The sequence below is a fragment of the Cebus imitator genome, unplaced genomic scaffold, assembly GCF_001604975.1.
Source record: "Cebus imitator isolate Cc_AM_T3 unplaced genomic scaffold, Cebus_imitator-1.0 Scaffold20, whole genome shotgun sequence".
Classification (NCBI taxonomy): Eukaryota; Metazoa; Chordata; class Mammalia; order Primates; family Cebidae; genus Cebus; species Cebus imitator.
The window spans coordinates 6893551-6907171 of record NW_016107335.1 but is presented as its reverse complement, the minus strand read 5'-3'; the positions used below and the strand labels follow the sequence as shown (position 1 = coordinate 6907171).

Here is a 13621-nt window from a genome sequence, read left to right as displayed (position 1 = left end):
ATTGTTGTTATGAATGGTTGGTTATAAACTTAGAATGTCTTAATGTGTGTTCAAAGTTCTTTCTTTGTTGGTTTATTTCTTGATACTACTAGATACATATAGTCAGGGTGATCAGATTTCTTCCCTGATTGCCTAAGACCATCCTAGTGTATCATACCTGCTCTGTTGGAAAAACTAATACCGTCCCATTAAGAAATCCACCCCAGGCTGGGCGCGGTGGCTCACGCCTGTAATCCCAGCACTATGGGAGGCCGAGGCGGATGGATCATGAGGTCAAGAGATGAGACCATCCTGGTCAAAATGGTGGTGGTGCGTGCCTGTAATCCCAGCTACTTAGGAGGCTGAGGCAGGAGAATTACCTGAACCCAGGAGGCGGAGGTTGCGGTGAGCCGAGATCGCGCCCTTGCACTCCAGCCTGGGTAACAAGAGCGAAACTCCGACTCAAAAAAAATAAAAAATAAAAAGAAATCCACCCCGCATAATCTGTCTTCTCCAATTACTACGGTTTGAAGGGTGACAGTGTAGGTGGGGTCTGTGGCTCAGAGGAGTGTGGTGTAGACAGTCTTTGGAAAAGGCAGGAAGAGGGCAGGGAGAGAGCTGAGACTTCTCCTTCTGAGTAAATATCCCAGTATTTCTTCCCAACCATCTCCTAGTCCAGGTAGCACAATCCCTGTCAGATAATACCATGATACCTGTACATGTGTCCTGTATTTCTGCAGATGTATTGACTATAGTATTTGTAAGAAGCAGGTTTTGGCTGGGTGCAGTGGCTCACGACTGTAATCCCAGCACTTTGGGATGCTGAGGTGGGCTGATCACCTGAGGTCAGGAGTTCAAGACCAGCCTGGCCAACATGGTGAAACCCCATTTCTACTAAAAATACAAAAAAATTTAGCTGGGCATGGTGGCAGGCGCCTGTAATAACCTCTGTTTGGGAGGCTGAGGCAGGAGAATGGCTTGAACCTGGGAAGCAGAGGTTGTAGTGAGCCAGGTGCCACTGCACTCTAGCCTGGGGGACAAGAGTGAGACTCCATCTCAAAAAAAAAAAAAAAAAAAGGCAGGTTTTCATTCTGTAAATTTTAGAATTTTAGGGTTAAAGGCCTAATGGATTTTATTGAAAGTTCAGTGTTTTGTTTTGTTTTTTTAAGATAAGGTAATCGAGTCCCACAAAAATGAATTTAACTCTAAAGTAGCTCAGATAGTCATAGACAAGATTTAGATGAGCTAAGGCCTTTTGAATCTTAATCTGGAGTTATTCTATATATTTTATTTTTAAAAATCTATTTTCTAAGAAATTATATGCATTGTATAAGCAACTACCTGTGAAACTGAAATTAGATAAGCACTTCTGTCCTTAGGTGCCTAAGATAAAGTCTCTTGATCTGTTAAAGCAGCACAGTTTGGTAAGTGCAGTTTCAGACACATGGTAGTAAGTGTGCATTATATGCACTGTTTTAGAATTTAGTTCCTTGTAATCATAAAGATAGAACAATGTGCACCTTCTGACTTTCTTCTGTTTGAATATTTGTATCTGATAAAATATCTTGCCAAGTTTCATAAACACCTATTGAATAAAGATTAATTTTATTGAAAATTCTTGGCTGGGTGTGGTGGCTCACACCTGTAATCCTAGCACTTTGGGAGGCCGAGGTGGGTGGATCACCTGAGGCCAGGAGTTCAAGACCAGCCTGGCCATTATGGTGAAACCCCATCTTAAAAAAAAAAAGAAAATTCATACATTGGTTTCACAACAATGTGAGGCAACTGCTAGCACCTGTTGTTTTTGCTTCTGGCCAGATCTGGATGTGTGGCGGGAAGCTCTTCATCATCCCTTGCTCTCGAGTAGGACACATTTTCCGTAAAAGGCGACCATATGGATCTCCTGAAGGCCAGGACACCATGACACACAACTCTTTGAGGCTGGCACATGTCTGGTTGGATGAATACAAGGTGAGATTAAGTATCTTGTTTAGAAGGAGAAATGACAGGCCCGTAAGTGACTGGCCTAGTGATAGCTTTGGTTGCTTTTCTTTTCACTCTGGTGTGTTTCTCTTGGTTAACCTTCACCTTAGAGCCATCTCTTTCTAGTCCCACCCCCACCCCCCACCCCCCACCCCCCACCTAGCACTTCACTTCTTTTTGGTTCTAATCTGACTCTTTTAATTTTGTAAATGTCTGCTCCTTAAGAGGTAATGCAGCTCATGTTGGAAGAAATTATTCTTATTCCTTCTGGTCCCTCTATTGTGATACCCACAGAACTTGGGTTTTTTTTTTTTTTTTTTTTTTTTAGAGATGGGATCTCACTAAGTTGCCCAGGCTGGTCTTGAACTCTTGGGCTCAAATGATCCTCCCGCCTCGGCCTGCCAAAGTGTTGGGACTATTCATGTGAGCCACTGCGCCAGGCCTGGCCTTTCTTTTCTCATTGGACTTTGTTGTAACCCAGTCCCACTTCTTCCCCTGGTAGACGGCACATTGAGAATTACCCCCACTTTCTCTTCTGCCTTAGATCACCTTACATATTTTCTTCCTAATGATTTATTGAGGTATAATCCACAAATTGATTTTGGAACATTTTGTCACTGCAAAAAGAAATCCATAATCTTCAATATCCACCAAAAATCTCCCTCTCTGCCTCAGCCCTGGACAACCAGTAATCAACCACTAATCTACTTCTTGTCTCTGCTTAATTTGCCCTTTCTGGATATTTCATACAAATGGAATCATAAGCAATGTGGTTTTCTTCTGTCCTGGCCTCTTCAGTTGAGCACAGCATCTTCAGGTTCCTCTGTGCCATACCGTGTATGGGTACTGCATTCCTTTTTATTGCCGAATAATATTCCATTGTATCAGTGGACCACATTTTACTTATCTATCAGTTGATCGACATTTAGGTTGTTTCCACTTTTCTTTTTTTTTTTTTTTTTTTTTTTTTTTTTTTTTTTTTTTTGAGACAGAGTCTCACTCTGTCAGCCAGCCTGGAGTATAGTGGCAGGATTTCGGCTCACTGCAGCCTCTGCCTCCCAGGATCAAGCCATCCACCTATTTTAACTCCCCAGGGCCCACAGATACACGCCACCATGCCTGGCTAATTTTTGTATTTTTGGTGGAGATGGGGTTTCGCCATGTTACCCAGGCTGGTCTCGAATTCCTGAGCTCAAGTGATCCACCCACCTTGGTCTCCCAAAGTGCTGGGATTATAGTTATGAGCCACCAGGCCTGGCCTGTTTCCACTTTTTGACTTTATGACAAATGCTGCTGTGAATTTTTTTTTTTTTTTTTTTGAGATGGAGTTTTGCTCTTGTTGTCCAGGCTGGACTGCAATGGTGCAATCTCAGCCTACTACAATCTCTACCTCCTGGGTTCAAGCGATTCTCCTGCCTCAGCCTCCCAGGTAGCTGGGATTACATGTTTAAAAATACTATATACAAATACAGCAGCATCCAGGCGCGGTGGCTCACACCTGTAATCTCAGCACTTTGGGAGGCCTAGGTGGGCAGATCATCTGAGGTCAGGAGTTCGAGACCTGGCTAACATGGTGAAACCCCGTCTCTACTAAAAATACACAATTAGCTGGGCGTGGTGGTGCATGCCTGTAATCCCAGCTACCTGGAAGGTTGAGGCAGGAGAATCGCTTGAACCCAGGAGGTCAAAAAGATGAATAAGGGAGTGCACAGGAATTTTCCACACTGTGAGGGAAACGTAAACAGAGACACGTGTAGCATGTGCTGGAATGATGGGGACAGAGCAGTGCGCTGTGCTTGCAGGGGAGCAGGGACTCCAGGGTGCTTCTCCACAGGATTGTTCATCTCCTCTGTCTCCTTGACCAGACTTTGGTGTAATTCCATGTCAATCTATGATTCATCACTGGCTCCCATAGTTCTCAACACATGGTCCCTGTCTTAGCCACTCTTTCAGGAGGCCTGCCAGTTTAAAGTCATTTTCATAGTCAGATTCATACCGTATTTGGCCCTTTCCCCATGCTGACATTGCACTGTGTGTGTAAAATCAGGAGAGTAAGGTGGCTGCTGTTTTGGCGTAAATCGAGGCATCGGCACCCAATTAACTATAGTCACTGCCTTCTTCACCAGCACTCACTCAGATGACAAAGGCCAGTTTCATTTCAGAATGTCATTGACATAATAATTTTAGTAAACCTCAATGTGCCTTTTTAGTATCCTGTGTGAGTGCGCATGCTCACACAGAAAGCACTTCTGCCGTGTACTGAAGTACAGCGGTTGGTTCAAGGAGAAACACTTGTGTGGCTGAGTTGTGGGTGGAGCTAGCCACTGCTCTCCAGGACACATTCTTTCTTTTTTTGAGATGGAGTCTCGCTGTGTCGCCAGGCTGGAGTATAGTATCGTGATCTCGGCTCACTACAACCTCTGCCTCCCGGGTTCAAGCGATTCTCCTGCCTCAGCCTCCTCAGTAGCTGGGATTACAGGCACGTGGCATCACGCCCAGCTAATTTTTGTACTTTTAGTAGAGATAGGGCTTCACCATGTTGGCCAATCTGGGCTCGAACTCCTGACCTTAAGCCCGGCTCGGCCTCCCAAAGTGCTGGGATTACAAGTGTGAGCCACCACGCCCAACTGAATAGACCAGTAGATTTTAATGCAACAGTGTACAAATTGTAATGCGATTTCATATTCCACATTGTTACTAAACTTCAAAAGTTATTGAATATAGGTTGTAGTTTTACATATATTTAACCAAAACAACATATCATAACAAGGTAAATGCAGCTGTGAGAATTTAGCTGACTTGTTTTAAGTCAGCCAGCAAAAAGGTTTGCAAAAATATAAAGCAATGTCACTGTTCTCAGTAAATTTTGTTTGAAATGAGTTTCTAATTATTTTGAGGAAGTAGTAATTTGTAGGTCTCTCTGTTTTGATTTCTGTATGGTAAATATGAACAGCCACAGCCCACACAGCAGAACCTCCTGGGGTTTCAGTAAAGTGGAAGAGCGTCAAGTACTGAGACTAATGAGTCGGAGACCCACTGATCGCATGTGTACGCCTGCTTCCCTGATTCTCAGATAAACTGAATTGTGCAAAGAATCTCTATAATTGCATAATAATCATTTTTTAATGAAAAATTCCGTTATTTCACTTTTTAAAATTCAGGAGCAGTATTTTTCCTTAAGACCTGACCTGAAGACGAAAAGCTATGGAAACATCAGTGAGCGCGTTGAATTGAGAAAGAAGTTGGGCTGCAAATCATTTAAATGGTATTTGGATAATATATACCCAGAGATGCAGATATCTGGGCCCCACGTCAAACCCCAGCAACCCATTTTTGTCAACAGAGGCCCAAAACGCCCGAAAGTCCTTCAGCGTGGAAGGGTAAGAAAGCAGTCTTTTCCAAGTGTCTCGTGAAAAGTGTTTGATAGGAAAAGTTTTGAGATGCCCATAAGCTATGACATTGTGGACTTAACAGAGTCTAATGACAGACTTGAGCTTGCCTTTCATTATATTCTCTCTATGAGAACTTCCTCTACTCAAGTGCAGGACCTTAGAAGTATTCCTATCTGTGCTGCTGTTACTAAGGATCCTCGCCTTGCCAGCCTAGAAGGCAGCGTGCCTTCTGTGGGGATAAATTATGTGACAGCTTTCAAGAGCGCAGAGGCACAGGTGAATACACCCTGGATAGAGGCCAGTCCCAAAAGGAAAACAGGTGGAGAAATGGAGCAGTGATCTGCTGTTTGCTCACAGCTCTGGGAACTGACTCAGTGGAGGTGGTAGTGAGGGTCAGAGTTGGGGAATGGGATGGGATTTCATGCCGGCTGTTCCCAAAAGTCACCTGAGCTCAGCGGAAAACACATTGATCAACCACATTTCCTTAGCTCTCTTTGGGTCCTAAACTCATTAGTTATATGTCACAGTTAAATTGTAGGGGTCTGGCCAGAAAAATCATCCCTTTCTCCTGAGTCATCTCTTAGAGTTGGTTTCTTAAAGCTGAGGGCAGATGCTGTCTGTGTTGCCCAGTGTCCCTTCTTTTATGAAGAAGGCACTTCTCCCAAAACCGTGCCAACTCTCCCACAGTGGCTAGGAGGAAGCCTAGAGCTTTCCCCTTTCCTCAGCGCTCGACCCTATAATAAGACAAAAGAGCCGCTCAGATGTTTAGGATGAGATGTTTTTCTCTAAGTAAAAGAGAGAGCAGCGTGCCCTGCACTTGATTCCGTCCATTCTTAGCTCTTGCTGTTTCTCGTGCCGTTGCAGTCCCTGTGAGCGTTGGCATCCGTGTATCTCCAGTTCATGCATGTTGCCTTTAATTGTGTGCTTTTTCATACGTGTTGTTCTTACATCCCTGACTTCATTTTAAGGTTCTTTAGGGCAGGGATGATATTTTAATTTCCTTCCTCCGCTATACATAGGAAACACGTATATGTAGCTAGACTTTCTCCCTGACACTGCCTGCATGGTAAAGTCACTAATAACTTTTGGAGCTGCAACTTTTGTGTGTCCTGATGCTCCTGTGTACTGAGGCGAGAACTTAGGAATTAAAAAATGCGTATCTTTTTATGAGCCTTGGAACTGGTACCTGTGGAACAGTCTTTTCACATTTTGCCCAGAACCACATCCAGGCTTGGGAGGCACCTCGGGCGCGGCCTCCCGCGTGCTGAGCTGCCAGTGTCTTCTCTTACAGCTCCGTCACCTCCAGACCAACACATGCCTGGTGGCCCAGGGCCGCCCGAGTCAGAAGGGAGGCCTCGTGGTGCTGAAGGCCTGTGACTACACCAACCCAAACCAGGTGAGTGGCACCTCGGGACTCACAGCCAGTGCCTGCAAGGCGGCTTCCAGGGAAGGGAAGCTGCTGGCAGTCACTCCTGAGGACATCAGTGTCTACTATTCTGGCTTCTCTGCACCCATTTATGCCTAGTGTTCTGTTATTGGAACACTAAGCCTGTGGGAGTTTGCTGTACCCTACCGCTCAAAGTCATCACCAGGGTCTGGTTTTTCACACAAAAAACTTGCACCTCCGGCATAAATGGGTTAAAAGGATGAGCGTGGCCATAGATGCCATCTCAGTCAGCTGCTTTTGTCCCCTTGGGATGTTTTTCCTACCTCTGCTCATTGTCATAGCAACATTTTAATTGTTTACACTATTATTTGTATTTTCTAATATTCTACAGAATTTCAGTTCATTTCATTCACATAATTTAACTTCAGCGTATGTATGTCTCCTAAATAAAAAAGCGGCCCTAAAAATCAGCAAATAACTTACTTCAATTTGGAACAGTAATTTCAAACTCATTTGTGTCTGATAAAATAGCATAACCTAACAGCAATCTGATCGCATAAATTGTGGTGGCTCAAGACTACAATGTTTCATTTCTATTTTAGTTGGGGGTTGGTGTCACTCAGGAATGAAAAAAAAACAATTTGGGCTTTTTGGTAAATAATGTATACTGTGAAATTTCATCAAACGTCTACCAGGAGAGTTCATGCCCACTGTCTCAGGTGATACATGTGTTGAAAACGTGTTTGAAAGGGATTTCTGTGCCTTTATCTGGGTAGGAGAGGTGGAAGGATTAAAATCGCGGTGATGTTTCAGTGGTGTAGGTCACAGTGAGATGAGTGCTGAAATTTGTTCCAGAAAATATAAGTTGGGTGATGGAGTTAGCTACCCTATACTAAATATACTGTGTTGCTGCGTAGTTGTGCTAACGCTAGCCAGCAGTCACATGTGGCTTCGTAAGTCAGCTAACTTAAGCCGTTCTGCCTCACACTAGTCACATTTCAAGGGCACAGTAGCTGCATGTGGCCAGCAGCTCCCTTACTGGACACACAGGCCATGAAACAATAGCAGCATGGCAGGAAATTCTCGTGCCGCTCCCTATGACTCTGATCAGGGGTCTTCATATTAACACAGACTGCACACACCCATATTGGGTCTCTAAACTGAAGCAATGAGTACATAATTAGAACAGAAGAGAACAGGTTCCTTTTGAACTCGGTGATACCGCACGTTGGAGAGGAGGTTACTCACGGCACCTGCCCCGTCCCCCAGGTGTTCCTGAAGAGAGCCTGTGGTTCAACTTACGCACGTCCTGACTGCCCCACAGGTGAGGAAGCCATGGAAATGGCAGCCACGTGCCCTTCTTCCCCAGAAGCCAGCCAGAAGCTTGCCGCACAGTCCAGGAATTCAGAGAATTATATAATTGCTAAACTCTAAAATTGTAAAAGACTTAATTCAGTCAGTTAAATTCAATGAACAAAGTTCACCCACTGCTTAGGTTTCCTCCCAGAACAGCGCCTCAACTCCTCCTGCCTAGCTCTTGAAGTGGAATGAACCAAGGTGAATCTGCTTCCCTGTAAGTCTAGTGCACTGGTCTGTTTCTGCTTTGAGACCTTACAGAATACATCTGTGAAAGAATGTGTAAAGTGTTGTTCAGTCTTGAAATTCAGTATCTAAATTTTTTTTTCTTCTCTAGATCTGGATTTATAATGAAGAGCATGAATTGGTTTTAAATAGTCTCCTTTGTCTAGACATGTCAGAGACTCGCTCATCAGACCCACCACGGCTCATGAAATGCCACGGGTCAGGAGGATCCCAGCAGTGGACCTTTGGGGTGAGGAGTGCCCGGTGATGTTGGGAGAATATACAAAAGCCCACGAGGTTGAGTGAGGGAGATGAACTTATATTCTACCTTGGGAGGAGGTCTTCTCAGTTTGCAGTATGGTGGTCCCCCCTTATCGGGGGGGAAGATGTTCCAAGACCCCCAGAGGACACCTGAACCCACAGGTACCCTGTATATACTGGATTTCTTTCTAGAGACGTATACCTGTGATAAAATTTATCAGGCAGAGTAAGAGGTTCACAACAGTAACTCATAATAAACCAGATCAGTTGTAATAACATACTGTGGTTGTGCAGTGGCTCACGTCTGTAGTCCCAGCACTGAGGAAGGCCAAGGCGGGAGGATCGCGGGAGCCCCCACAGCTTGTTCATTCTCTCTATAAAAACCAATCAATATAATGCAGATTATGTGGTCACAAATCATCTTACTGTACCGTTCTGCAGGTAACTGGAACAGCAGAAAACTAATCTTTAGACTAAGGGAACTGTTGTATCCCTTATTTAATCTGAATTCTTTAATGCTCCATGTCTCTTCTGGATTTCCACATTTTGCCAGTAACTGGTGGTCTTTTTTTCTTGCTCCCCCCTTTTTTTTTTCCAGAAAAATAATCGGCTATACCAGGTGTCGGTTGGACAGTGCCTGAGAGCGGTGGATCCCCGGGATCAGAAGGGCTCCGTCGCCATGGCGATCTGTGACGGCTCCTCCTCACAGCAGTGGCATTTGGAAGGTTAAGGTGGCTGCTGTGGCGGGAACGGTGCTTCGTCAGGCATTGCCTCCCGTGTGGAGACGGGGCTCGAGGGAGGCCTGGGTGGGTAGAGCGGAGCTGTCTTGGAGAGGGACATTCCCCTGTCTTCCCAGAGCTGTCTGGGCATGTCAGCAGAGGTGACACGCGTCTGACAGAGATGGGCGCCCGGAATGTCCCCATGTGAAGAAGTATGTTTTACCTAGACATCGAGGTCATCTCTGAGCTGCTGTTAAGGAATTTCTTATAGAACTGGGCTTGTACAGACGGACAAAACCCAGGAAGACGGATGTTTCTATTCAGATTTATCCATGCCTCATTTTAATCCCGTTTAATGATGCAGTGGTTTTTACCTGATCAGGAACTTGTCATGATTTCCTTTCTTAGAAGACTTCATAGGAGATAGTGCTTTTTCTAAAAAAAAATAAATAAATAAAATTTATTATTTGTATCGTATGTTCTAAGTAGATCATTTAAAAGAACTGAATCTACATTATGTTTAACTTCACAAGGCATCATTTCTAAGACAGTATTAAGAGGCAGTTAACGATTATAAATTATTTTGATGAATTATGATACTATCTACATTTAAAATAAAGGATCTTTTTGATTATTTAACTAGGATATTTTGTCTTGTATTGGGGCCTCTGGTCTGAGGTGGGATAGATGCTCTTGGATTCAGCTGATGACACAGCAGGCCCAGTGGCTATCTTCGCCTCTCATGACGCAGCCCCATTTCCCAGCTTGAGCTGCGTGACGTTAGATACTGGACATCAGAGTTGCCTGTGCAGCTCCCAGGGAGGGCTGTTCAACAGGCAGCTGGGCACAGAGGTCAGACTCTTGGAAGATCTATCTCAATTAGAGACAATACATTTGGGAATCCTCTGCATATACTAAAAACTCTGAAATAAATACAAGATGAATCTTCCTCCCAAACAGTCTCATCTTGCAGGGTATGCACTCAGGCATATTACCTTGAACCACAAAACAGTTTCAGTACCACATCCTATTTTATCTGTGATTTGACCTCACAGGCCAGATGGTACATATAGAAAACAAGAGCAGCAAGATGGCAGATTGAAGTCCAACAATGTCAGTCAGTCATCACATTGAGTGTAATGCAGGTAAATGCTGCAGTTAAAAGGCAAGATTAAAATGCAAGATCCAACTGTATGCTGCCTAGAAGAAACTCACTTTAAATATGAATACATTACAAATACAAGGATGGGAACATACGTGAAAGACATCTGGATAGATATGTTAGTATTGGACAGGAGATTCATGCACAAATCATATTATTACAGATGATACAGAGTCATTTCGTGTATAAAAGATTCAACTCACCAAGAAGAAATAATCCCAGTTTATCCGTTTTTGTGGCCTTTATTTTGAAGTTCTGTTAAAACCGCAAGAAGCATACCCATCCACAATTATAGTAAGAGGTTTCAACAACACACCTCTCAGTAATTGATAGAACAAGTAGACAGAAAAAGAGTATAATGTAGAAACCTTGAACAACACTATCAATCAACCCATCTTGCCCTAATTAATTGACACTACCCAACAACAGAATACACATTGTTTTCAAATACACTTGAACATTTACCAAGATAGACCATATTCTGGGATATGGAGCAAGGCACGATATAGGCATAAAAATTCAAGTCATACAAAGTATAACAGAAATCAATAAAAAAGACGACACTTGGAAAATCTCCAAATAAATTAGCACACTTCCCAGTACCTTAGGGTAAAAGAAAAGTCTATTCTGAACTGACCAAAAATGAAAATACAACATATCAAAGTGTGTGGCATGCAGCTAAAGCAGTACTTGGAAGTTTGATAGCATTGAGCACCTATATTAGAAAAGGATAAGCACGTCTCGAAGACCTTAGCGTCCGTCTTAACAGAAAAAGAGCAAGTTAGAGAAGCAAAAATGAGTGACAACAATAGAGAAAATAAACTAAAAGCTTATTTGAGAAGATCAGGAAAATTGATAAACCTCTAGCCAAAAAAAAAAAAAAAAAAAAAACCTCAAATGACCCAGATGGAAGAGGCTGGTGCGAGGAGGAGCTCTGGCTCGCTCCGATTCGCCCCCGGTGGGAGCAGGGGCTCTGGCTCGCTCCTGTTCGCTGCCGGTGGGAGTGCAAAGCGGGACAGCCACTTGGGCAAGTTTCTTACAGAGCTAAACATACTCTGACAAAATGATGCGGCAGTTGTGCTCCTTGGTATTTCCCCAAAGGAGCTACAAACCACACAAAATCTGCACCTGGATTTTATAGCAGCTTTATTCATGATTGTCAAAACCTGGAAACAAGCAAGATGTCCTTTAGTACATGAATGGATGAGCATGGTACATTCAGACAACGGAACGTTCAGTGCTAAGAAGAATTAAGCCATAAGCCTTGAAAAGTTACGGAGGAATCTTAAGAGTCTATTACTCAGTGAAATAAGCCGATCTGAAAAAGCTACATACTGTATGATTCCAACTGTACGATGTTCTGGAAAAGGCAAAAACATGAAGACAATAAGACCACTGCTTGCTAGGGATTATGGGGAGTAGGGTGGTTGATTTTATGTCAACTTGACGAAGTTAAAGGAGCTCAGGTAGCTGGTAAGACATTATTTCTGCAAGTGTCTGAGGGTGTTTACAGAAGAGATTAGCGTTCCAATCAGAAGACTCAATAAAGATCTGCTCTCACAAATGCCGGTGGGCACCACTCAATCCACTGGGAGCCCAAATAGGACGAAAAGATGAAGGAAGGGTGACTTGCTCTCTCCTTGAGCTAGATGTCAGCACTCTGGCTCTCAGGCCTTTGGACTCAGACCAGGGCCTACATCATTGGCTCTCTGGCTCAAAAGCCTTCAGCCTGGGGCTGGAACACCACCACTGCCTTTCCTGGGCCTCCAGCTTGCAGGCAGCAAATCACAGAGTGTCTCAGTCCCTCGTGATAAATCTCTTTCTATATGTCTATACAGGCTATTGGTTCTGCTTTTCTAGAAAACCCAGCTAATACAGGGAGGGAGGGAGGGAGGGATGAGCAAGTAGAGAACAGGGGATTTTTATATCCTACATGAATATAGAAAAAAAAAATTTCCTTACAAAAATTAGCAAATCAAATCCAACAACATATAAAAAGGATGCTACATTATGAACAAATTGGTTTTAGTCTCGGAATGGAAAGATGGTTTACATAAGAGATTTGATCAATATAATTTACAACGATAGCAATACAGGGGGAAAGGCATAGGTAACCCCGCAGTAAAAACATGTAGAAAAAAAATTTGACAGAATTCAACACCCACTTATGATAAAAACTCAGCAAACTAGGAATGGAAAGAAAATTCCTCAGCCTCACAAAGTGCGTCTGTGGAGACACTGCAGCCTCATGTAATGAGAAGGTGACTGGGAAGCTGTTCTTACCTCCCCCAGCCAGCACAATACGGCAAGAAAAGGAAATGAAAGGCGTGTACATTAGGAAGAAAGAAGTGACAGTGTATTTGCAGACTACAGTCGAGTATGCAGAAAATCACAGGGCGTCTTCAAAAGTACTACTAGACATAGGAATTTATCAGGACCACAAAAAAAAAAATCAATATAAAAATGAATCATTCTTCATATGGGCAACAAACAGCTCAAAACGGAAGTTCATGGTATTGTGAGTGCAGTTTACAACAGCATCCAAAATATAAGAACTTAGGTACATATAACAAAATATGTGTAAGACTTGTATGATGAAAAGTACAAAACATTAAGAAAAATCAGGATTCGATAAATAGCGAACTACACTACATTCATGATTGGAAGACTCAGTGTCACTAAAATGTTAATTTTCCACAATTTGATCTATGGTTTTAATGCTAATTTTTCTTTTTTTTTTAAACGCACCACCTGAGGTCAGGAGTTCGAGACCAGGCTGGCCAACGTGGTGAAACCCACGACTTTTAATCAAACTCCCAGTATGCTTTCTGTGGAAAATGATAATTTTAAATTTATATGAAAGTGCATAGGACTAAGAGTGGCCAAAATAATAAGGAATTAAATTGGAGGACTGACGCTAATTCAAGACTTACTGTGCTACTGACTTATAGATAAAGAATTGATTGGTGGAAGAGAAATAGACCCAAACATCTATGGCCAACTGATTTGCAGCAAAGGAGCCAATATAATTCAGTGGGGAACGGAAAATTATTAGAACATATGGTGCTGCAAGAATCTGATATCCCGGTGGACAAAAATTAACTGTGACACCCCTGCCACCACCTTACACCATAAACATGAAGATCTTAACATAAAA

At 43.1% G+C, this 13621-nt stretch overlaps 1 protein-coding gene across 1 annotated transcript in view; it reads left to right on the top strand.

Annotated features, from left to right (window-relative positions):
- The window catches only part of LOC108297329 (polypeptide N-acetylgalactosaminyltransferase 11), a 22963-nt gene extending 13027 nt beyond the window's left edge, over positions 1–9936 (top strand). The window contains exons 6-10 of the mRNA XM_017520037.2: positions 1798–1950; positions 5124–5342; positions 6646–6750; positions 8435–8572; positions 9182–9936. Of these exons, the coding sequence (XP_017375526.1) occupies positions 1798–1950; positions 5124–5342; positions 6646–6750; positions 8435–8572; positions 9182–9313 (747 nt within the window). The 3' untranslated portion in view covers positions 9314–9936. The remainder of the gene's footprint in view (positions 1–1797; positions 1951–5123; positions 5343–6645; positions 6751–8434; positions 8573–9181) is intronic.
- The last annotated feature ends 3685 nt before the right edge of the window (positions 9937–13621 follow it).